The sequence below is a fragment of the Papio anubis genome, chromosome 17, assembly GCF_008728515.1.
Source record: "Papio anubis isolate 15944 chromosome 17, Panubis1.0, whole genome shotgun sequence".
Classification (NCBI taxonomy): domain Eukaryota; kingdom Metazoa; phylum Chordata; class Mammalia; order Primates; family Cercopithecidae; genus Papio; species Papio anubis.
Window position 1 is genome coordinate 72347326 of NC_044992.1, and position 22773 is coordinate 72370098.

Below are 22773 nucleotides of genomic sequence, written 5' to 3' on the forward strand. Positions count from 1 at the left end.
GAAATGTCAGCCGTAAGTATCACCGTGGGATTTACAAAACACTCCATCCAACAGCAGCCAATATACACACTTTTCCAATGTCCGTGGAACATTCATCAAGTTCGGTCATAAAATAAACCTCAACAAGTTTTAAACAACACAGAATGTGTTCTTTAACCACAAGAGAATCAACTACATCTCAATAAACACAAGAGAAAAATCTATGAAAAAAATTAAACAACGTGTTTCTAAATAATGGATCAGAAACCTCAAGGGAAATTTTAAAAAAATACATAGAATTAGATGAAAATGGAATATACAACATATCTGTATTTATAGGATGCAGATAAAGCAGTATTGGAAGAGAAATTTATAGCACTAAAATGCTTATGTTAGAAAAGAGGAAAGATACCAAATTATTAATATAAATTCCTGCTTCAAGATACTGGAAGAGTAAAATAACCGAAAACAGTCAGAAGAAAGGAAATGATAAAGAGCAGAAATCATTGAAATTGAAAACAGAAAAACAATGGAGAAATATCAAAAGCTGATTCTCAGAAAAAATCAATAAAATGGATACATTCCTAGCAATACTAACAAAATAGAAGAATCAAGAGGGAGATGGGAAAATCTCTACAGATCCTGCAGCCATTCAAAGAATAATGAACTTTACACTCTTAAATTCAGCAACTTAGAGGAAACAGACCAATTCCTCGAAAATCCCCAGCTACCAAAATTCAACCAATTGACTGTTCTGAGTATTATCTGTTCAGCATTAGATAATCTGAATAATCCTAGAATCATGAAAGAAATTGAATTTGTTGTTTGATTCTAATTGTCTGAAACATAAATCTCCAGGCATACATTGTTTCACTGGAGACTGTTGCCAAACATTTAAAAAGAACAAGCACTTCCAGAAGATAGAAGGGTTGGGAACACATTTCAATTCATTTTATGTGGCTATTATTATCCTAATGCCAAAACCAGACACACCGTTCACAAAGAAAATAAAAAACAGCAAACCAATATCTGTCACAAACTTAGATGCCGAAATCCTCAAACACAATAATAGCAAATCAGTTCTAGCAATTTATAAAAGGAATTATATACTGTGACTTAGTGGGAAATTTTTTACAGCTGTAGAAGTCTAGCTTAGTGTTTAAAAATTAATTAATGTACTTCGTACCAACAGACTAAAGATGAAAAATCATATGATCCTATCAATTGATGCAGAAAACTCTTTCAACAAAACACAACACTTATTCATGAGAGAGAGAAAAAAAAAACTTGTAGTAAACTAAGAATAGAGAAGAACTTCAATTAGATTTTTTTTAAAAATCTATAAAAACCTACAGCTGTCCTTTTACTTACCGGTAAAAGATTGAGTATTTCCCCCTTAAGATTGGAAGCAAGGCAAGGATATCCATTCTTATCACTGTTATTCAATAGAAGTACTGGAGGTTCTAGCCAGTGCAATAAGACAAGAAAAAGACATTACTGATTGTCAGGGAAATGCAAATCAAAACTACAGTGAGGTGCTACTTCATGCCACTAGGGTGGCAGCAATGAAACAGATGGGTAATAACAAGTGTTGGTGAGGATGTTGAGAGATTGGAATCCTTGCACACTGCTGGTGGGAATGTAAAATGGTACGGTGCTTCAGAAAATAGTCTGGCAAGGTTCTCAAGATGTGAAACTGAGGGTTAGCCCGTGACCCAGCAGGAGAGGGGCGTGCACTGTAGAATAGCACTTGGCCCATGCTAGGCACTCAGCTGACCCCTGCTGGCTTGGCTAATGAGCAGTCTAACAAGACTCCTCCCTGGCAGTGTGGGGGCTCCGAGTGGAGGGTGGTGCTGGTGTGGGGGCTCCGAGTGGAGGGTGGTGCTGGTGTGGGGGCCATCCAGGTGGAGGGCAGTGCAGGAGGCCGTGGCAGGCGGTGGCAGTGCTTGGACTAAGGTGGTAGATGTTGGCAAGGCAAATGTTTGCATCAGGGGTTCATTGTGAAGGACGAGTGATTTGCACAAGTGAAGGATGAAGGTTAGATGGAGGACGCAAGCAAAAGAAGTTAAAGGCAACGCCAGTGTTTTTGGCCTGGGTGGAATGGAGCGGCTGTCTCCTGAGCCAGGAGGACCATGAGGCTGGAGGTTCGATGGAGGTCTTGGGGTGTAGGACACAAGAGCTCTGCTCAGGCAGTGTGGGGTGTGAGGTCCCATCAGAGATGTTTGTTCAGCATCTCCTGTAAATTAGGAAGGGTGACAGGGCATATAGCAGCACACAAGTGGACAAACCCTGGCTGTACTTTCCTGAGAATGCATCAGAAGGTGGTCGATGTCATCCTGGAACAGACAATGACTGAAGCCACGGGGTAGTGACGAGCCCCCATGTGGTTCGTGTGGCTGGAGAGGAGAGGCCAGTCGAGGCCTGTGCTCGGTAGTGTGTGTAGAGTCTGGTAAATGGAGAGGCACTGACAGACCAGACCAGAGAAGTAGCCGGGGAGTTGGAGGGAAACCAGGACTCATGGCCTCAGGAAGTCAGGAAAAGCCTCAGGAAAGCCTTCTAGAAGTAGGGACCGTTCGCTGATTGCTGTGCTGCTGAGCAGCTCACACGATGAGGACTGAGGATGGACTGTTGCGTTTGTGGACACCGGGCCATAGCTGGACTTAACAAAAGCAGTTTCAGCACAGGGTGGTGGGCTCTCATGTGATTCTAAACTATCCAAGCGAGGGTGGGCGATGCCGTGTGGAAGCTCCTGAGGGCGGTTTGTTTTCTTTACATGGACGTTATGAGAGCATGTGTTTGTGCTAATGGGAGTAACCTGGCAGAGAGGGAAAAGCTGATGTGTGGGAGGGAGAGAGAGCTCATGAGGGTGGCCCTTAAGTAGGTGTGAAGGGAACAGGATCCAGTACATGAGGGGAGGAGCTGGCTGGAGGAGGAGCGTGGACGGTGGTCATTTCGCAGAGGGATGGCAGCACATGCACACAGAGGCCAGGTTTGGAGGAAGGGTGAAGACACATAGCACAATTGAATACAGGAGGAGCAGGTACACACACATACACACACGTATATAAGCACATGCACATACAGGCATGTACACATACACATGCATGTAGACAACATATGCACACATGTACACGTATACTCACATTTACCTATATGTACACACAGACATATATGCATATGGACATGCATAGATGCCACACACATGTGTACACATTGTACACACATATACACATACATGTCCACACATATACATGTACACACATGCACATACACATACAGTTGTATACACAGAGACACACATAGACACATATATACATGCATGCGCACACATATAGACATGCACACGTGCACAGACACATGCACACATACATGCGCATATACACACACACACCTATATACACATATATACATGCCCACCTATACATACATAAATATGCACACATATACATGCACACAGAAACATGGACATATACACACATGCACACATATATACACAGGTACATGCTCATACAGACAGACATGCACATCTACACATTCACCTATATACACACGGAGTCCTATATACTCACATACATACATACACATGTATATACATGTATACACCTAAACACATACACACACATGCACATACTGCTTTTGGTGCCATGCCGCAGCACATTCCTAGTGCTTCACATACGTTCCTTTCTAATTGGTGTTTGTTTTGGAAGGTGGAGTGAGTACGTGTGTCTGGATCCGGCCTTATTAGATTGTCCTTTGCGCGCTGGGAATAACACCCACTTTCTGCTCAGCTCTTCCTAGTTTCTCCAGCTTTCCCTCTCCTCCTTGTTAACAGAATTGGAACCCGTCCTGTCTTCCTGTCTCTCTCCTGAAATTAGCCAAGGCTCTCTCTCTTATGACTCAGTTCATTAGAGTTAAGTAAGCAGAAACACAGCAGCTGATGATGAACGAAATGTTTCCGGGGGTGAAGGCACCCATCTGGCAGGGGGCAGAGCCCTCTTGCAGGTTCCGCCATGCAGAGAAGAAGCCACAAGGACCGAGGGTGGCCAGAAGGAGATGTCTGACCTGAGCTGTAGAACATAAGAAGTTGGCAGCATAAGACAGGTAGGAAAGGCATGTCAGTGACAGAGGCAGGAGGAGAGGCCAGGACACGTGATCCACTTGTGTAAGGAGCTCCAGCAGTGTGCCCGGAGTGCCGGGCATTGCCAGGTCTGGAAGAGGTCATCAGTTTTTGGGAAAGGTGTCTGCGTGGGCTAGAAATCATGGAACAAATCATAAAGCCAGTAGTACTTTAAACCCAGATGCTGCTTTTATAACTCACTTTACTACTTTGCCCTTGGCAGCAAGGGTTGGGGGCACAGCCCTGGCTATTAGCACAGCCCTGGTTACTAGCACAGCCCTGGCTACTAACACAGCCCTGGTTACCATCAGAGCCCTGGCTGCTAGCACAGTCCTGGTTACTAGCACAGTCCTGGCTACTAGCCACCTCTGCTAGAGACTACCCGAAGAATATGCCATGAGTTAGCTCTTTCTCCCCCTCCTGCCACTGGTCAGCTAAGCCTTCCTCCTGAAAATCTCTTGTTGACAGAGAGGGTGCAGAATTTCCAGTATCTCCTTTAGTCGACTATAAGAGATATTAGCGTAATTTCTAGTTGACCATCTTCACAGAGTTGTAGAATGATCACAGAGCATTTAGAAGCTGTTGAGTTGCTAATAGCTAAGTGACTTTGAAATAATGAATGCTTCATTTGGGGGAAACTCAGGGTAATTGTGACAAACTGTTGTTATGAAGGGGCTCTAGCTGGGCTTGGAAGGGCAGGCTTGAGGCTTCTCCACGTCCTTGGAAGTCTTCATCCACCAGAAGGAGCTCCTTCTGCTCTCTCAGCCTGGATGTGATAGTTGCCAGCAATAGGCACAACATGGTTTTTAAATTAAAATCTAATATTTGATATACATAATTATATCAATGATATATTAAAAATATGACTTCTGCTTTGCATCTGCTGTTTTTGGTACACTGTGTGTCACATGATAGATGCCACATTAATATCTTTGACTATTAATAGAGTTGGATAAGTAATACACTGACTCCTTTAGCAGCCTCAGCCTTTCTTTGAACTTTGCAAAGATGGCCATTGTAATTAGGTCTTGTTGAATTGAGAATAAAAGTTACTTTAAGGCAGAACTAAAAGTGTTACTGAGGAGATGTTATTTTCGGAAAATACTTGGTAAAGACTCCTCTGGAGTTATTAGTACCATATCTCATTATAAAGATGCCTCTTGGGCCGGGCGCGGTGGCTCACGCCTGTAATCCCAGCACTTTGGGAGGCCGAGACGGGCGGATCACTAGGTCAGGAGATCGAGACCATCCTGGCTAACATGGTGAAACCCTGTCTCTACTAAAAAAATACAAAAAACTAGCCGGGCGAGGTGGTGGGCGCCTGTAGTCCCAGCTGCTTGGGAGGCTGAGGCAGGAGAATGGCGTGAACCCGGGAGGCGGAGCTTGCAGTGAGCTGAGAGCTGGCCACCGCACTCCAGCCTGGGCGGCAGAGCGAGACTCCGTCTCAAAAAAAAAGAAAAAAAAAAGAAAAAAAAAAAAAAGGATGCCTCTTATATGGATTTGAGAAGAGAAAGAAGCAGCCCAGTGTTAATGTTTTATTTAGAAAATGTGAGGCCGGGCGCAGTGGCTCATGCCTGTAATCCCAGCTCTTTGGGAGGCCGCGGTGGGCGGATCACCTGAGGTTGGGAGTTTGAGACCAGCCTGGCCAACATTGGTGAAACCCAGTCTCTACTAAAAATACAAAATTAGCCTGATGTGGTGGCTCATGCCTGTAATCCCAGCTACTTGAGAGGCAGGAGAGTCGCTTGAACCCGGGTGGTGGAGGTTGCAGTGAGCTGAGATCATGCCATTGCACTCCAGCCTGGGCGACAAGAGCAAAACTCCATTTCAAAAAAAAAAAAAAAAAAAAAGTGCCATGCAGGTGGTCCCCACTGCCCCCACAGCAGTGCTTTCTGCAGGGAGTGGATGGCAGGCCTGGGGTGAGCTGCCCGCTTGCTTCGTGAACTGCGCGTGCACTGACTCCACGTTACCCACGCGTGGGGACGATGCAGCAGATGTCTTTTTTGGATCTGGTTGCTGTGTATCGCATCGCAAGACTTTTCTGGATCCTTCCCAAATCCTCCAGAAGACTCTGGAGAGCATTTAAAGATGAGAATCTTTCTTGTGTTTGAGTCCCTGGGCTCCCCAGGAGAAACCCCTTTGGGTACACTTCAGCCTGGGCTTGCTCTACAGGAAAACCGTGGCTCCGGGCTGGAACTGGTCACTTTTAGGCCTGGGCACTGTTCACAAGCTTGGCCGATCCCAAGTACTCAGCCTTACACGCAGGCCTGCTTCTGAAAGATCGTTTCAGGTACAGGGTCAATATTTTAGATAAATGCAAAACCAAAACAATGTATAGGAAATAACTCATCTGTTCAAATAGTTTTTTTTTTTTCCTTGGGTTAGCCACCCTTAGAAGAATGTTCATTGGCAGAACGCTTTGGCTTGAATATCAGGATGTTTTTTAGAAATGCTATTGGTTTTGGCCAGGCGCAGTGGCTCAGGCCTGTAACCCCAGAACTTTGGGAGGCCGAGGCAGGCGACTCACTTGAGGTCAGGAATTCGAGACCAGCCTGGCCAACATGGCAAAACCTGTCTCTACTAAAATATAAAAATTAGCCGGGTGTGGTGGCACGCACCTGTGATCCCAGCTACTCAGGAGGCTGAGGCAGGCGAATCGCTTGAACCCGGAGGTGGAGGTTGCAGTGAGCCGAGATTGTGCCGCTGCACTCCAGCCTAGGCGACAAAGCAAGACTCCCTCTCAAAAAAAAAAAAGTGTGTATATATACATACATACACACACACACATATGTAATATATGTATTATTGGTTCTAATACCCCTAAAGCAAAGAGCTCTCCTATGTACTCTTCCATGCACCCAGTAGTGTGGTGGGAAAGAAGGAATTCAGCATGCTTCCTCCTGGGCCTGGCAGACAGGTACCAGGTGAGTGGAGCACTGTCATTGCCTGTCACCTGCTCTTGGAACCTCTGCAGTGAAAGGGCATGTCATCTTGTCTATACATCAGCGTGCTTTGGGGGGCTTCTGAAGTAGGTGGGGTTTCTGTCAGTGATCACACTGAATGGGGAAGTGGAGTTTCTAGTAGACATATTTGCAATAAAGCTCTTTCTACATCTACCTGTCCGACTGCTCACTTGGCAACCACAGAATGTTTCCAGTGTCCGGTGTGCTTCAGGAGGTGTTAGGCCAAGCGCCCGTGCATCTCAGGGTGCAGACTGAGATAGGCACAGCAGACGCAAGCCCAGCAGCGTCTGGACCACGGGAGCTTTGCCTCTCCACCAGACAAGACACAGACTTCTTGGTCCCTAAGGAAGTCCCCCTCAAACCTGCTGAGTTCTCATGTGGCTCCTGCACACTGGAGACTCGCCCCACCACCCCATGCCTTCCTGTGTTCTAGTGCTGACTTGGAAGAAAGGTGGTGTTGGTAGGAAAAGTGTTATATTTCAGGAGCTTGGCACAAATGGTTGGCAGCGCTGGAGGGACTGCAGTGTTTAGAGGCTGTGGCGGGAGGACCTGTTGGATGGATGGAGGGACTGCAGTGTTTGTTTAGAGGCTGTGGCGGGAGGACCTGTTGGATGGAGGGACTGCAGTGTTTGTTTAGAGACTGGCAGGAGGACCTGTTGGATGGATGGAGGGACTGCAGTGTTTAGAGGCTGTGGCGGGAGGACCTGTTAGATGGAGGGACTGCAGTGTGTGTTTAGAGGCTGTGGTGGAAGGACCTGTTGCTCATTCTCAGTAATGGTTAGACAGTAAATTTAACAGCAACTTAACAAAAAGAAAAGCTTTTCATACAGGGGGGCTTTTTTTGGTTTGTTTTTAGAGATGGCTTTGCTCTGTTACCCAGGCTGGAGTACAGTGGTGCCACCACAGCTCACTGCCATCTTGAACTTCTGAGCCCAAGGGATCCTCCCACCTCAGCCTCCCAAAGTGCTAGGATTACAGATGTGAGCCACCACACCTGGTTCTATAAAAAGAAAAGCTAAGACTAGTAAACCACACTGATATTTTTTGCAGTATTTCTGCTATATACATATCCCTTTGAAAAGGAAAATAGGAATATTGAACTTAGTTTTTGCATAAAGGGCCATTTCCTCCCACTTAAAGTTGTTTCCTTTTTAATCCTCTGCCAGCCATTCTTACAGGGCCAGTGGTAGTGGTGCTGATTAAAATAACATAAGTCTGCCAACAGTCCCAGACAGACATCGCAAATGGCGCCTTCCACAGTCCAGGACTGTGCGCTTCACTCCGCGGAGGTCTGCCTCAGATGCCTCCCCCTCACCTCCCTCCCAGCCCCTTTCCGGAGGCCAGGGAGAGTGCGTTTCCATCAAGCACAGGAGCCAGCCCTTCCTCACAGCCTTCCCGTGCCCTCCCAGCACCAGGCTCACATGGCCGCTCCCTCCCATCCCATCCGCCTTTTGTGATGCGGGTCTGAATAGGTGCGGGTCCACATCGTGCCTGGACCCATCATCTGGCTTAGTGGGCCTGTCACAGCAGACCTGGAAACTAATTTTCTGTGGAGAGCAGGTTGCATCGCTGATGCTGCTTTAGCTTGTGGAGCCTAGAGCCCAGAGCCCAGGAAATGGTTTTAAACGTGATTTTCCCTTCCCTCTTCCCTCTTCTTTAAAAAACACCCACTCCTTGGTGATGCTTGGTGATTGTTGCGCAGCTTGTAAATATACCTAACGTCGCTGAACTGTACATTTAAAACGGTTAGCATGGCAAATTTTATGCTACATGTAATTTACTGTCATAAAAAAACCTCATTCCTCTAGAAATTGCAGATTTTATTGAAAAGTTTATATTATTAAGTATATGAGAATTTGATTTGTACTCTGGGTTTAATGTTCCTGTGGTAGAATGGGTTATTAATAAAACTAGCAGTCGTTAGTACCTTCCATTTGAGAAATTTGAGATGTTGAAAACAAACTTTGCCAGAGTCAGATGACGGTGCATTCTGTACCATCACCGCTGTGCCAGGTGGCTGTGAGTGAATACACCTCTGTGTGTATTTCATGCCAAAAGCACTGGGAGTGCTGTCTGGAGAAGGCTCGGCAGCTTTCATGTTGGCGTCGTAGGTGTTTGGTGGAGATTCAGGAGGATCCAGATGGGATAATGGTGCCCCTAAAATCAGGGGCAGTGCCCGGCACTCTGGACGCATGTGCTGGCCCAGCTGCAGGGTAGTCCGTGTCATCCTTGGTCCCTCTGTGTCCTCATCGTCAAAGCTCTTTTAACATGGAGCTGAAACCTCATGGGGATGGCAAAAAGCAGATGCAATAATATATGTGAAAGAGCTGCGACAAATACTAAGAACTTCGTGACTAAAAGGAAGGAGCAAGGAAGGAGCAAAAACGCAGACACAGGCACATTCTCTCCCCGTCAAGCCGTGAAGCACATCGTAGCCCTCGGTGATTAAAAGCCGTGTGTTCTGGCTACATCTCACCCCCACCTCATATTCATCGTCACTTATAACATTCATTTATAATAGCGCCTCTTCTTCATGGAGGCCTGCCACAGTCTGAGTAAACAGAAAAGTGATCTTGTCCCTGTGGTGTTCACAAAACAAGCCCTAGGAATTGTGTAAGTCACAAACAGTGTCCAGGCCCTGGATCTGGGACGACCAGTCTCCGTCATGTGATGCTCCGGCCCTTGTGCTGACCGTTTGATCCACGACCCCACATTAGCAGGAGGTGCTCTCCGTCTGAAGCCTCGTTGGGTACCTTGTTGTTCCACGTCCCCGGCCTAGATGGGCACACGAGATTGGGCCCTACAGCAGAATGCTTTCCATTACAGCCGAATAATAGGTGTTTGTAGACACGTGAATGAAGGAGTTCTGCAAGCCATGTGACCCTGCATGATCAGCATTTTTGGGGTTTATGTTTTCATTCCTTTAGCTATCTACATGATACGCCCAGGCATCACATTTCAGGGTAACCGAAGTGAAGGCAATGCAGATTCCGTCTCCACAGCCTGTGGTGTGTTCCTGTTTTGTCTGTTCCCTGTCTCTTTCTATCCCTTTGTTTCCTGCGACCCTTTCTCCTCTCCCCTCTCCCTGCAACAAAGGACCAGCCTCGATGATGCCGCTGGAGGGGCTTTGCGAGCGGAGCTCTCCCAGGGCCCATGGGGCCTCCCTTCCAGCAGGTGGGCCCTGCATGCAGCCCACAGTGTCTGAGGATACCTCCAGCTGAAAGCATTCTACTTGGCGGAACTGGTTCTGATACTGTCCAGCTCTTGTCAGTCATTTCCAGGAGCAGGCAGAGCAGTGTGTGTACATAATCCCTTGTGTGTTACGCTTATTAAATTTTACTGGCCAAAATGCCAGGAATTCTTGTGAACTTCATTATTTTTGAAAACGACAGCAAAACCTCTTGTGGATTACCGAAATGGCCACATACAGGCAATGTGGGTAGCCAGGGACAGGGATCACAATCTCAATGCTGGAATAATTGTACTTGGTAGTATAAGGATCCTGTGTTTTGCTGAGTGCTGTGGTTTTTTGGTAAAAGAGGAACCCACCTGCTTATCCTTCGCAGTGTAGCAAACTCATGTGTCAGACAGCCCTGTCATTTTTTAAACCTTTGAATGTAATGCATTATTTAAAAAGAAAGAAGAGTTACACTTTCAATTAGATTTCATTTGGTAAAAAGCGAAATTTTCTGTGCATTTTATTAGTAAACAACAATTCACTCAGTGCCTTTCTTCCTAAAATGGCACCGTGATATCAGCTTCACATATGATAGTTTTACATGACCAAAGTCTCATTGAAATAAATATCAACCGGCGTTCCTATCCCTACTTTAAAGAGAGATTAAGTTTTGAATTTTAAAAACACCCCACCTTTCTCCCTGATAACAAAATTTTTAAAAAAAATTTTTTATTATACTTTCAGTTCTAGGGTACATGTGCACAACGTGCAGATTTGTTACATACGTATACATGTGCCATGTTGGTGTGCTGCACCCATTAACTCGTCATTTACAAAAGTATTGCACATTTGTTTGTAGAACATTTGGAGAAATCCGATGAAGATGGGAGAAAATAAACCCTCCCTAATCCCCCACTCGGGGATGCGCGTTCGCTGCACTCGGGGACGCGTGCTTACTCACTCGCTCTGTCTGTTTTCCAGTCTCTTCTGATAGGTCGCTTTAGTCAGCCCACTCAGACTCACATTTTGTGCTTTGCTTTTTTGTGGGTGATGGAGTTCACGTCACATAACCTGAACATCTTCCCATGTCATTAAACACAACAAAATAAGGTTAGGATGGATTAAAGATTGAACATTTAAAATAAACCATAAGGGGCCGGGCGCGGTGGCTCACGCCTGTAATCTCAGCACTTTGGGAGGCTGAGGCGCGTGGATCACGAGGTCAGGAAATCAAAACCATCCTGGCTAACACGGTGAAACCCCGTCTCTACTAAAAATACAAAAAATTAGCTGGGCGTGGTGGCGGGCACCTGTAGTCCCAGCTACTCGGGAGGTTGAGGCAGGAGAATGGCGTGAACCCAGGAGGTGGAGCTTGCAGTGAGCCAAGATTGTGCCACTGCACTCCAGCCTGGGCAACAGAGCGAGACTCTGTCTCAAAAATAATAATAATAATAATAAAATAATAAATAAATCATAAGACACCATGAAAGACCTGGTGGACACTGATACAATCCTAGGGTAAGTAGGGGCCTGCAAAGAGGAAAACCGGGAAGAAAACAGAGTTGATTGAGACGTAACCAGGCTGTGCCATCAGAAGGGCGTTGGGAATGAGACGGCCAGTTTTCCAGGCTTACAGTCGGCCTCCAGAGACAGTTCAGCAGCGGTGCCTGTCTCCAGAGGACTTTCCAGTGAAAACTGACCGCCTGAGTTGATTTCTTCTTTCTTTCTGTGTTACAGCTCCAGCTTACTCTTTGGTTGTGACCAGCAGCTAAGTCACACTCTCTTTTCCCAAATGTTCTGCCCTTTAGGTAGCTGCAATCAACCCAAATCACCCTCTTGCTCAGATGCCTTTGCCTCCGTCAATGAAAAACTGCATCCAGCTGGCAGCCTGCGAGGCCACCGAGCTGCTGCCCATGATCCCCGACCTCCCGGCTGACCTGTTCACCTCCTGCCTCACCACCCCCATCAAGATCGCCCTGCGCTGGTGAGTGGCCCCTGCTGTGCCCCTGGGACCCACTCACCTGGGCTCTCCCACAGGAATCCCAGCCCATGTGGGCCCCAGGCATTCACGTCGTCCCAGGAGCCCACGTGACAGACATGAGTGTACCCCGTCTTCTTTTTGTGTCATTCAGGATTCAGGATTCCCGGTGGAGGCTTGGGTTTTACTCTTTGAGAGTTCAAGATCCTTTCTTCCTTCTGATCTGTTCGTGGGTAGCTCGCTGCTTTGTGATTTCCAAGAACACCCTCTCCTTACCTTTGTGCATTTCGGAGGTGTCTTAGTACCAGGATTGGTCTTACTGGAAACTGGACTTTCTTCCGGGGGAAGAAAAGGCTACTATGAAAAAGGAAGTCATTTAATCCCTTGCTTGAGTTGAAGCGTAATCTTTCAATTTATTTTTAGCAATGAAAAAAAAGCCATGATTTTTCTATCTCCATCCTTTTTAAAAGTTATAGCCATTGGGAACATAACTGAAGAAATGTGTGTGATATTCCAAGATGGTAGAAGCCACATTTCAGCCCCGGCATCACCGGCAGAACGCACAATGGGATGTGTGTGTTTCCTGCTTCCAAATTCAGTATTCTCCCCTAGACCATCTTGCCACTCTTTAATATCTACTTTCCCATTTTATGTTTTGCTGAAAAGCTTATATGTCGTGGCTGTTACCGGCTAGTAGATAAACACTCTCCCTTGAGGTGCCGTGCGAATGGTGCAGCTGTGCAGCAGACACCGTGCTGTCGGCCGAGGACACTCTTGAGGCTTTTGTCAAGACGGCCTAACACTCCAGACAGTCTCCTGCCTTCTCACCCGCAGCCCTGGGTGGACACAGGGGGCTAACAGCACAGCAAAGTAAGGGCCCCCAGGGACCCCCTGGGAGGGGCCGGAGGGGCAAGGCTGCCTGAGGGTGTCCTTAACTGCTAGGTGGAGGAAAACTTGGCCTTCCTGCTCTGCCTCTGCAGCCAAGTCCTAATTGATCCCAGACCCCAGGGCTGGGGGTTCATGATGTTGGGGTGACTGCGGTGCAGCCGTCACACTAACTGTCCCTAGCCCTCCCCCCCAGACTTGGGGGCTGCAGGTTTCCACTCAGGGAGAGACCTCCTTTTACCGTTACTCACCCCAAAATAGTTGGAGATGAAGGTAAGAGGGCTGTGCGTGGTAGCTCACACCTGTAATCCTAGCACTTTAGGAGGCTGAGGCAGGAGGATCCCTTGAGCTCAGGAGCTTGAGACCAGCCCGGGCAATATAGGGAGACCCTGTCTCTAAAAAGAAAATAGAAAAATAGCAAGTGCAGTGGCTCACGCCTGTAACCCCAATGCTTTGGGAGGGTAGGCAGGCAGATTGCTTGTCGGCCGAGGACACTCTTGAGGCTTCTGTCAAGATGGCCTAACACTCTGGACAGTCTCCTGCCTTCTCACCCACAGTCCTGCTTGAGGCCAGGAGTTCGAGACTAGCCTGGCCAACATGGGACTGGTGGAGCCTTTTATTCCACCATCTCGATCCACCTCCTATCTTCGGGGGCACCGAAGCAGTCATGCAGGAAATCGGGAGTGGGGGACGGGAAAATGAGTGGGAAGGAGGCCTGTTCCCTGGCAGTGTCCATTGTGCGTCTGCAGAAGCTTCAGCCTACAGGCCCCTGGGTGATTTTCTGCTTGGTTCTTCTTTTACAGTACTTTTTCTTGTCTGTCTGTCTGTTTTGTGTTGCTATAACAGCATACAACAGACTGAGTAACTTATAATGAATTTGCTTTGCATTCTTTAAATTGATATATGATAGCTGTATGTATTTTGGAGGTCCAGGTGATATTTTGATCCATGCATACAATGCGTAACAATCAAAATCAGGGTAACTGGGATCTATCCAACTTATCCATCACCTCAAACATTTATCTTTTCTTTTCAAGACTGTTTTTTTCTGCCTCTCAGTGCCTCTTTCAACAGCATGAAGCTGAACCGGGTACTATGAGCGCTCACCTAATTTCTGCTTTGTATGAAGGCGCTTTCTGTGTGTGCTGACAGTTGTTACACTGGCGTCCTTGCTTCGGGAAGACTGGCGCACTGTAATGTTTGAAATAAAGAACACAGTAGATAGGACCCATAGCAGGAGAGACACTGCTGGAGCCAAATGAATGGCCTGGAAGGCTACAGTGGGGGCTCACAGGAGGCCATGGGAAAGGATCGAGATGGGAAATAGAAAAGCCAGGAGATGCAGAGTAGGGAGATAGAGGCCCCAACATGCAGACTGGAGGCGTCCCGTGTTGAGAGAACAAGCACAAACCCAGGGCATTTCCTCTAGTAGACAGGTGTCTCTCAGGCACTTCCTTCTCCTGCCATGAGTGGGAAGGACTTGGCTTCCCTCCGCGCACAGCTGTGCCCTCCTAAAGTCGCCTGGGCCAGATGTGGCAGTGCGTCCTATAGTCCCAGCTACTTGGAAGGCTGAGGCAGGAGGATCATTTGAGCCCAGAAGTTTGAGACCAGCCCTGGGAACACAGGGAAACCCTATCTGTAAAATAAAATAAAATAAAGAAGCCAGCTTTCACACTGAGGGCTGCTGGCCTTGTTATTTCTAAAATGGCTACCTGCCCTCTGATTGGGGAATGTGCTTTCTCTCTACCAAGACGTGATGCATCGTCCCAGTAGCCTCTGAAATCTTTGTAGGAGTTAGGACACAGTCAGATTTTTTAAAGTAAGCATTTAGTAGGAAGTACAGTGAAAAACAAACCGATACAGTTACCATAAGAGGGACTTTGAAATCAATATGCCACAGTGGCAGACAGTGGTCATCAGATAACCACTGCCTGGAATAATTGAGCGGTGTCTCAGGTGGCAGCTCTTTTACAGTAAACTGCTTTCTCCCATACTGAAGTGCTGAAATTAGGTTGAACATGACATTTTGCTGGGTGTCTGTAGCCTGTGAGTGGTAATGGACTATGTTCATTAAAGAATTATCAAGTGAAATGTGTAGTTTTGTGTGAGCTAAGTTAAAAACCACCAGGTTTTGTTGTTTTTTTTTTCCCCCAGTGGAAGAATGAGATCGTTTGTCAGACAGTAATTACATGTTTTTAGGATTACAGTTTTATTTTTTCATTCTGAAAAGTCAATTTATTTTCTAATTAAAAATGAAATACACATTCTTTTCAGAAAATTACTAAAAAGTTAAAAGTAGAAAAAAATTATCCAAGATTTTACCGTCTAAGGACAACTAGTGTTCACTTTTTGATGTATTGCCTGTTGGCCTTTTTTCTGTGCATGTACATTTTACAGTGATGTAGGTGGACAGAATTTACAATTTCGTATCCTTAACCCTTAGCATTATACTAGAGTTCCCTGCCCTAGATCATTAGAGACGCTTAGTAAGTATCATTTTACTATTTCACTATGTTGAAGTTCCATGTTTTATTTAGCCAGAGCCTAGGGTTTTAGGACTTAGGCATCAGGAGTATGAGGGTGGGAAGGTTCAGCCTAGCACTCTGATGGAAGTCGGCAGACCTGGTTCTGTGAAGGGGCAGACGCACTTGGGTTAGGCTTTTCGGGCCAGACAGTCCCAAGTCTGCTGTTGGCCGCACGAAAGAGCCACAGGCAATAGGTAAACCAGTGAGCATGGCTGTGTTCCAGTCAAGCTTGCTTTTTTCTTTTTTCTTTTTTTCTTTTTTTTGAGACCAAGTCTTGCTCTGTTGCCCAGGCTGAAGTGCAGTGGTGCAATCTCAGCTCACTGCAACCTCTGCCTCCTTGGTTCAAGCAATTCTCCTGCCTCAGCCACCCAAGTAGCTGGGACTACAGGCACCCGCCACCATGCCTGGCTAATTTTTGTATTTTTAGTAGAGGCGAGGTTTTACCATGTTGGCCAGGCCGATCTCAAACTCCTGACCTCAGTTGATCGGCCTGCCTCAGCCTCCCAACGTGCTGGGATTACAGGCCTGAGCCACCGCGCCTGGCCTCCGTCAAGTTTTCTTTAAGAAAACAGGCAGTTGGCCAGATTTGGCCCGGGAGCTGTAGCTTGGCACTTCCTGCTCCAGAAAAGGGAACCAGGATTGGGCTGCAGATGACGGCTGTGCGTGTCTGCCCGGTCGGCAGGTGACCTGGAGAAGGGCGATGCTCAGAAAGGTGGATTCCCTCCCTCCCTCCCTCCCTTTCCTATGTAAATAAGAGAACGGTTTCTAAGCACGCTGCTCTCATTATGCTGGCACAGCTGCTGCAGAATGCGGTGTGCTGGGTAAATAGCATACAGCTTTGCTTCATTTGGACAAAACGTGTACATGTGTATTTGGTGGCAAGTGTATTTATGAATCTTATTTCATAATGAACTGGTTGTTGGAAGATATTGTTCTCTAATTTTTTTTTTCATTTTTGCCTCAGTCTTTTTCATTTTCAAAAACTGATTTCAATAATTCCAAAATGAGCAATGATATTACTTTCCATATAAATTATTATCTTACTCACCATGTACGTCAATACAGTGTAAGAATCCAAAATATATTTTTTCCCTTGGCTGTTTTCTACTTCTTTGATTGAGTGGCATAATACCATTTTAGATTTATTATGGGTCTATTTGTATACTACTGAAAATTATAACCCAGTGGGACTTAATTTGCTGTGGGACTTGCTATAAAACAGATTGGTGTCTATTGCACTGTGCTGCGTGCACTAGTATTGTCTATTAATGAAAATGATAGATATTATTTTGGATTGAAAAGAGGTCAAAAAACTTATTTCCTTTCTTTCAATTAAGTTGAAGGATTTCCAGGAGTATAAATGTTAATGATAGAGCATTAACGTGGATTTGTCAGCGTGGAAGGTTTCGCTCCCGCATTGCCTGCAGGAGACGGAAGATGCACAGATCTCCTGGCGCGCAGGTTGGGTGGAGGCTCAGCATGGCTCTCTCTGGCCAGGCTAAGCGGTTTGCAGTGCCTGTCTCATTTCAGACATTTGCTGTGACATTTGCTTTGTATTTTTTCTTGATGACTCAACCAAGAATCATTCAGAATTACCTTTAGAAACATAAATTCTTGTGGTTTTGATGATAGTTAACTCTTTGTTCTCCAAGGAGTCTTCTAAAATATACCTGATTTGCCAGAGAACACACTTTGTTCTGCCCATTCAGTGCTCTCAGGTCTTTTGCCGCTTCCTTTCAACAACAGTCCGATGACTGTGTCTTCGCGCATTATGTGTGAAGGGAGAGGAGCTCACTGGTCCTCCCAGAGGGTGAAGTAACCGGGACACATTATTGAATAAAATGCTCTTTTGTAGTATCCCACTCTATCTTAGACCTTAGTAGTAGGCGAGTTTAATTTGGAATTCGCGTCTGGAGAAACAGCTTTATGATGTGGAGCCTTTCACAGTAGAGCCTCAGCATCATGGATCTCACACAGTCCCCGCGGCGGCTTCCAGGCCGTTTCCAAAGCATATTTTTTTCTCCCCAAACTAGACAGTGTTCTCTCACTGTTCCAGTCTCTTGACATACACTCAATTAAGATGAATATCATAATGTATTGTAATAGAGCTCCCTTTTAAAAAGATGACATGTAAAAACCATCTGATGGATGCGGTAAGAAAGGGAATTGAAGCAGACGGAGGGGCACGGGCTGCTGACTCCCCGGCTGAACCCTGTCCTCAGGTGCCACAGGAAAGAGGGAGATTGATGGATCCTGGAGGGAGCCCACTCAGCAGCACAGCCAGAGACCTTGCTGCTCCCTTGAGATGGCTGGGTCCCCACTGGGGGTTGGGGTGAGGGGTGAGACTGGAGGAGACAGTGGAGCTGGTGAGGGCCCCAGGGTGCAGGCGAGGCTGAGGGCGCTCGGCTCTCCTCCCAATTGCCCTTGATATACACAGCCTGCTGTGCTGTGTCTGGGGCTCAGAAAGACGGAAAATAAGAGGGAGGAAAGAGGGTTTGTCCCACCGCCCTTGTGAAAAGAGAAGCAAGAAGCAATCCAATAATAAATATATTCAAAGTGATAAAAGACAATTGGAAATAAGAAGAAACAGGAAGAAAGATCAGTTGGAAGCGTTGAGTATGAAAAATGTAATTGGTGGAATAACTGAAGAGATAGATTGAAAAGCAACATTATAGATAGGGCCAAGAATAAACCAGGAAGCTGGGAAGCTTGTTTGAGGAATTCCCAGCAAAAGGACGGAGCTAGAGGGAAGGGGAGAAAAGCGAGAGGCAGAGACAAAGTTTAAATATCTAAGGAAAGAAAATTTTCTCCTCTCTAAAAAAAGGTAAAAAAGGAGAAAAGACAAGCTTAGTAAATAGAAAGTGTAAGATACGATGGCTAAAATGTTTTCGAGTAAAGTTGTAACTGTAAATGAATTGAACTCACCTCTCAAAGGGCCATGATTCTTGTGTTGGATAAAATTATGATACAACAGTCTCTTGTCCATGAGACACACATTTAAAGCAAAACTTTTAAGCCTGGGCAAAACAGCAAGACCCTGTCTCTACTAAAAATTTAAAAATTAGCTGGACATGGTGGCTTACGCCTGTGGTCTCAGCTCCTCCAAAGCCTAAGGCAGGAGGATCACTTGAGCCCAGGAGTTCAAGGCTGCAGTGAGCTGTGATCGCGCCACCGCACTCCAGTCTGGGTGACGGGGCAAGACCCCTTTCAAAGGTTGGAAATCAAAGGATGGAAAAGAGAAATATGAGCTAAAAGAAATCTGAGGTGGCTAGTTCCAATATGACTCAAAGCAGAAGCTGAGATAAATTATTGAAAGGGGCAAAGAAAAATGTTGTATTGTGGTAAAAGGAACAGGAAAGCAGGAAGGTATATACTGATCATGAATCCTTGTGCATCTGACAACATGGCCTTGAACTAGGTAAGATGAGAACTGAAGTAAGTATGGATCGAAGCAGATGAATGAGAAATGTGCTTAGATACAGAGACACCAAGTACAGACAAAGGAAGCAAAACAGAGAAGACTTTAGTCACCGAATTAATTAGCCAGACCTCATAGAGGCACACAGGGCCATACATCCAGCAGGGAATGTGGACATATGCGGACCATTCACAGAAATAAATCATGCACATGACTACAAAGAAAGCTTTACTAATCCAGAAGAATCAGCTTCATGTAAACTCCATGGCAGACCACACACAATGAAGCTAGAACTCAGTAACAAAAGGACAGCTTTAACAAAAGTCTGAAAACTAAAATCTTAAAATCCTTGGATTAAAGAGGAAATACTTTAAAACTGATAAAATACAGCCAGATGTTAGTAATAGCACTTTTCCTGTCTGTGGGGTGTATATAGCCAAAGCAGGCGAGGATTTAATACGTTTAGTCAGAAAACAAAGATTGAAAATACAAGAAAAATTAAATGTTCGCCTTAAAGAGCCAGGGGAAAACTGCAATAAGCGGATGAAAAGCAAAATGAAGAGAGCGAATCTGGAAGATAAGGCAACCCTACGCTGTCCACTGCGTCTCTGCATCCGGAGGGTCTCATTGCCTGAGAGCCCTGCCGGTGTGGGAAGAGGCGTCCGGGGCCTCTGGACACTCTTCTCCCAGGTTTTCAGCTGGGCACTTGCTCTCCGTTCTTCCTTCGAGAGACCTGGTTGTCTCCGTTCTTGATCCTTGCTCATACCAGGCTTTGAGAGCTGAGTGCTTCATTTTGACTTTGCACCATCCAGGTCGAAGGCTTCACTTCTCTCACCTCTGCTGAGCCACTTACCACTTGTCCAACTGTTTCTTTTTGGTTGACATTTTACAATTACAGGGATAACAGTAGCTAGCATTTGTCGAGCATCGCTGGAGCCATTCCACTAATGAACTCATCTAATACCACACGCCTGTGAGGTGTGGACTAGCATTAGTGCTGCTTTCAGGATGAGGAAGTTCAGGTTGCTTGGAGAGTAACTGGTGGAGCCAGGATTCAAAGCTGGGTGCCTGGGCCCCCGAACTGACAGCCTCCACTGTGGTTGTTCGGCTTCTCTTCTCATGCCCAGCACCTCTCATTTGCCATGATTTCCTTCCTGGGGCTCTCCGTCTTGTCCTGTTCTTTTTCTCTTGTTATGGAGGAAGTTGAGATCACTGTCATCGGTAGTCTCTCATGTCTAAATGGAGGTTACCACGACTTACTTAACTTAGTAAAAGCAACATCAGAGCTCTTCAGCAAATCAGCCTAGCGGAGGGACTTGAGACGTCTTCCATTCGAAGCTGGGAATAAGGCAAAGATTCTAGCACTAAAACAGTATTAGAATTCCTGATCCCCAGTAAGACAAGATAACTCCATAACCAGCAGAAGGAATGTGAACATTTGTAGTTATCTGTTTACAGTAAGGGTCATCTAACATAATTCACTGATTCTAGCATGTGCTTTTTTTATTTTTTGAGACGTGATCTTGCTTTGTCATCCCAGCAGGAGTGCAGTGGTGTGAACATGGCTCACTGTAGCCTCAACTTCTCGAGCTCAAGCAATCCTCCCGCCTCAGCCCCCCAAGTAACTGGGACTACAGTTGTATGCCACCATACCCGACTAGTTTTTGTGTCTTTTGTAGAGACTGTGTTTCACCATGTCGCCTAGGCTGGTCTCGAACTCCTAAGCTCAAGAGATCCTCAGACCTTGGCCTTACAAAGTGCTGGGATAACAAGCGTGTGAGGCACCACGTCTGGTCCTTTTTTAAAAAATAGAGACAGGGTCGCTCACTTTTACTTCTGTGGGAGTGCCGTGATACAGTCATAGCTCACTGCATCCTTGAACTCCTGGACTCAAGTGGTCCTTCCGCTTTAGCCTCCCAAAGTGCTGGGATTCCAGGCATGAGCCACTACGCCTGATCCAGCATGTGCATTTTCACACTTAACATATCTGAGGTCCAGAAAGATCTTACAATAAGTAACGTACCTGTTTAGTTGGCAGTCCTTTTTCTTTTTAGCAGTATATAGAAATGCTTGCAAAGGTCCACCTAGAGGTGTGCACTATACCCTTTCTTACTGCTGTTTGTAAGCTCACTGTTTGTCACTATGGAAAGCAACAGGCATCATTACTGAACTAGGTGTTCATATACCAGCAATAATTGATCTCAAAATTTAATGCCATTTATGGTTTTTATTTAGAAAACTCTCAAATACATGGTCTAAGTTTTTCTTTTAAGACCAGAAAAAAAAAGAATGCATTAAACCCTAAGTAAGTAGAAGAAAAGAAATAATAAAGAGAAGAGCAAAAGTAAACAGAAATCGACCCAAAAACTTGTGAAAATTCATGAAACTAGTTGATAGTTTTTGAAAGGTTCATTAAAATTGTCAAAACTTTTCATACAGTGCTCAAGAAAAATAGAGGGAAGATACAAATGACCTTCATCAGAAATGAAGGAGGGCACATCCTGTCTGATCCTATAGACGTTAAAAGGAGAATAAGGGCCAGGTCCGAGGGCGCACGCCTGTAATCCCAGCACTTGGGAGGCCGAGGTAGGTGGATTGCTTGAGCCCAGGAGTTCAAGACCAGCCTGGGCAACATAGCAAAACCCCATTTCTGCAAAAAAAATACAAAAATTACCAGTGCGTGGTAACACATGCTTGTAGTCCCAGCACTTTGGGAGCCTGAGGTGGGAGGATCACCTGAGCTGAGAGGCATCAAGGCTGCAGTGAGCAGTGCAGTGATCACGTCACTGCAGCCCAGCATAGACCACAGAGTGAGACCCTGTCTCCAAAATCGAAAATTAATAAATAAAAGGAGAATAAGGGAATCATTTTAATCATGAAGGACCATATGCCAGTAAATTCTTCATGTTAGATGCAATGGATAAATTCTGTGAAAGACACAAGTTATCAAATCTGACAGAAGAAGAAAAAGAAAATTTGGATAGGATATATCTCTTAAGGAAATTAAATTTCTGGTTAACAACCGTACAAGGATAACGCCCCACCCAGATATCTTTACTAGTGAATTCTGCCAAACTGTTAAGACTGAACAGAGTAGACAGACAACCTTTGTGAAATTTTTAAATATCTGCTGACCATATCAAATTGCTGTCCCAAGGCTCAGTGTAATTAGTAATGGTAAAAGCCAAAAAATATTTATAAGGCCACTGCCTAACTATTGACTAATTTGACCAAATTTTATGTACCTAGGGCCTTTTAAAAATCACCTTATTTCCCTAAGAAAAAATGTTACATGAATTTTTTTATGTTTTTTATTTTATTTTAATTTTGAGACGGAGTCTTGCTCTGTCGCCCAGGCTGGAGTGCAATGGCACAATCTCAGCTCACTGCAACCTCTGCCTCCCCGGTTCAAGCAATTCTCCTGCCTCAGCCTTCCGAGTAGCTGGGACTACAGGCACCCGCCACCACGCCCGGCTAATTTTTGTATTTTTAGTAGAGATGGAGTTTCACCATGTTAATCAGGATGGTCTCGATTTCCTGACCTCATGATCTGCCCACCTAGACCTCCCGAAGTGTTGGGATTATAGGCGTGAGCCACCGCACTGGCCCCTGAATTTTTTTTTTTTAAGAGCTGCTTGCCTTTATGTTTTTGGTTCATGTTAGGACTTCCCTTCTAGTCATTCACTGTCGGCTCACATTTCCTTCTCCCATGTCTGTCTAACGGGAGAGC

At 45.7% G+C, this 22773-nt stretch overlaps 1 protein-coding gene across 7 annotated transcripts in view; it reads left to right on the plus strand.

Moving 5' to 3' along the window:
• Positions 1–22773, plus strand: part of RPTOR (regulatory associated protein of MTOR complex 1) — a 408568-nt gene that overhangs the window by 193079 nt on the left and 192716 nt on the right. For 6 of the 7 annotated variants that reach the window (XM_009191419.4, XM_003913544.5, XM_009191423.4 and 3 more), the window contains one exon: positions 12046–12221. In XM_009191419.4, the coding sequence (XP_009189683.1) occupies positions 12046–12221 (176 nt within the window). Of the gene's footprint in view, positions 1–3438; positions 4081–12045; positions 12222–22773 lie in introns of those variants that run through there. The other variant, XM_031657848.1, reaches the window with a different exon arrangement.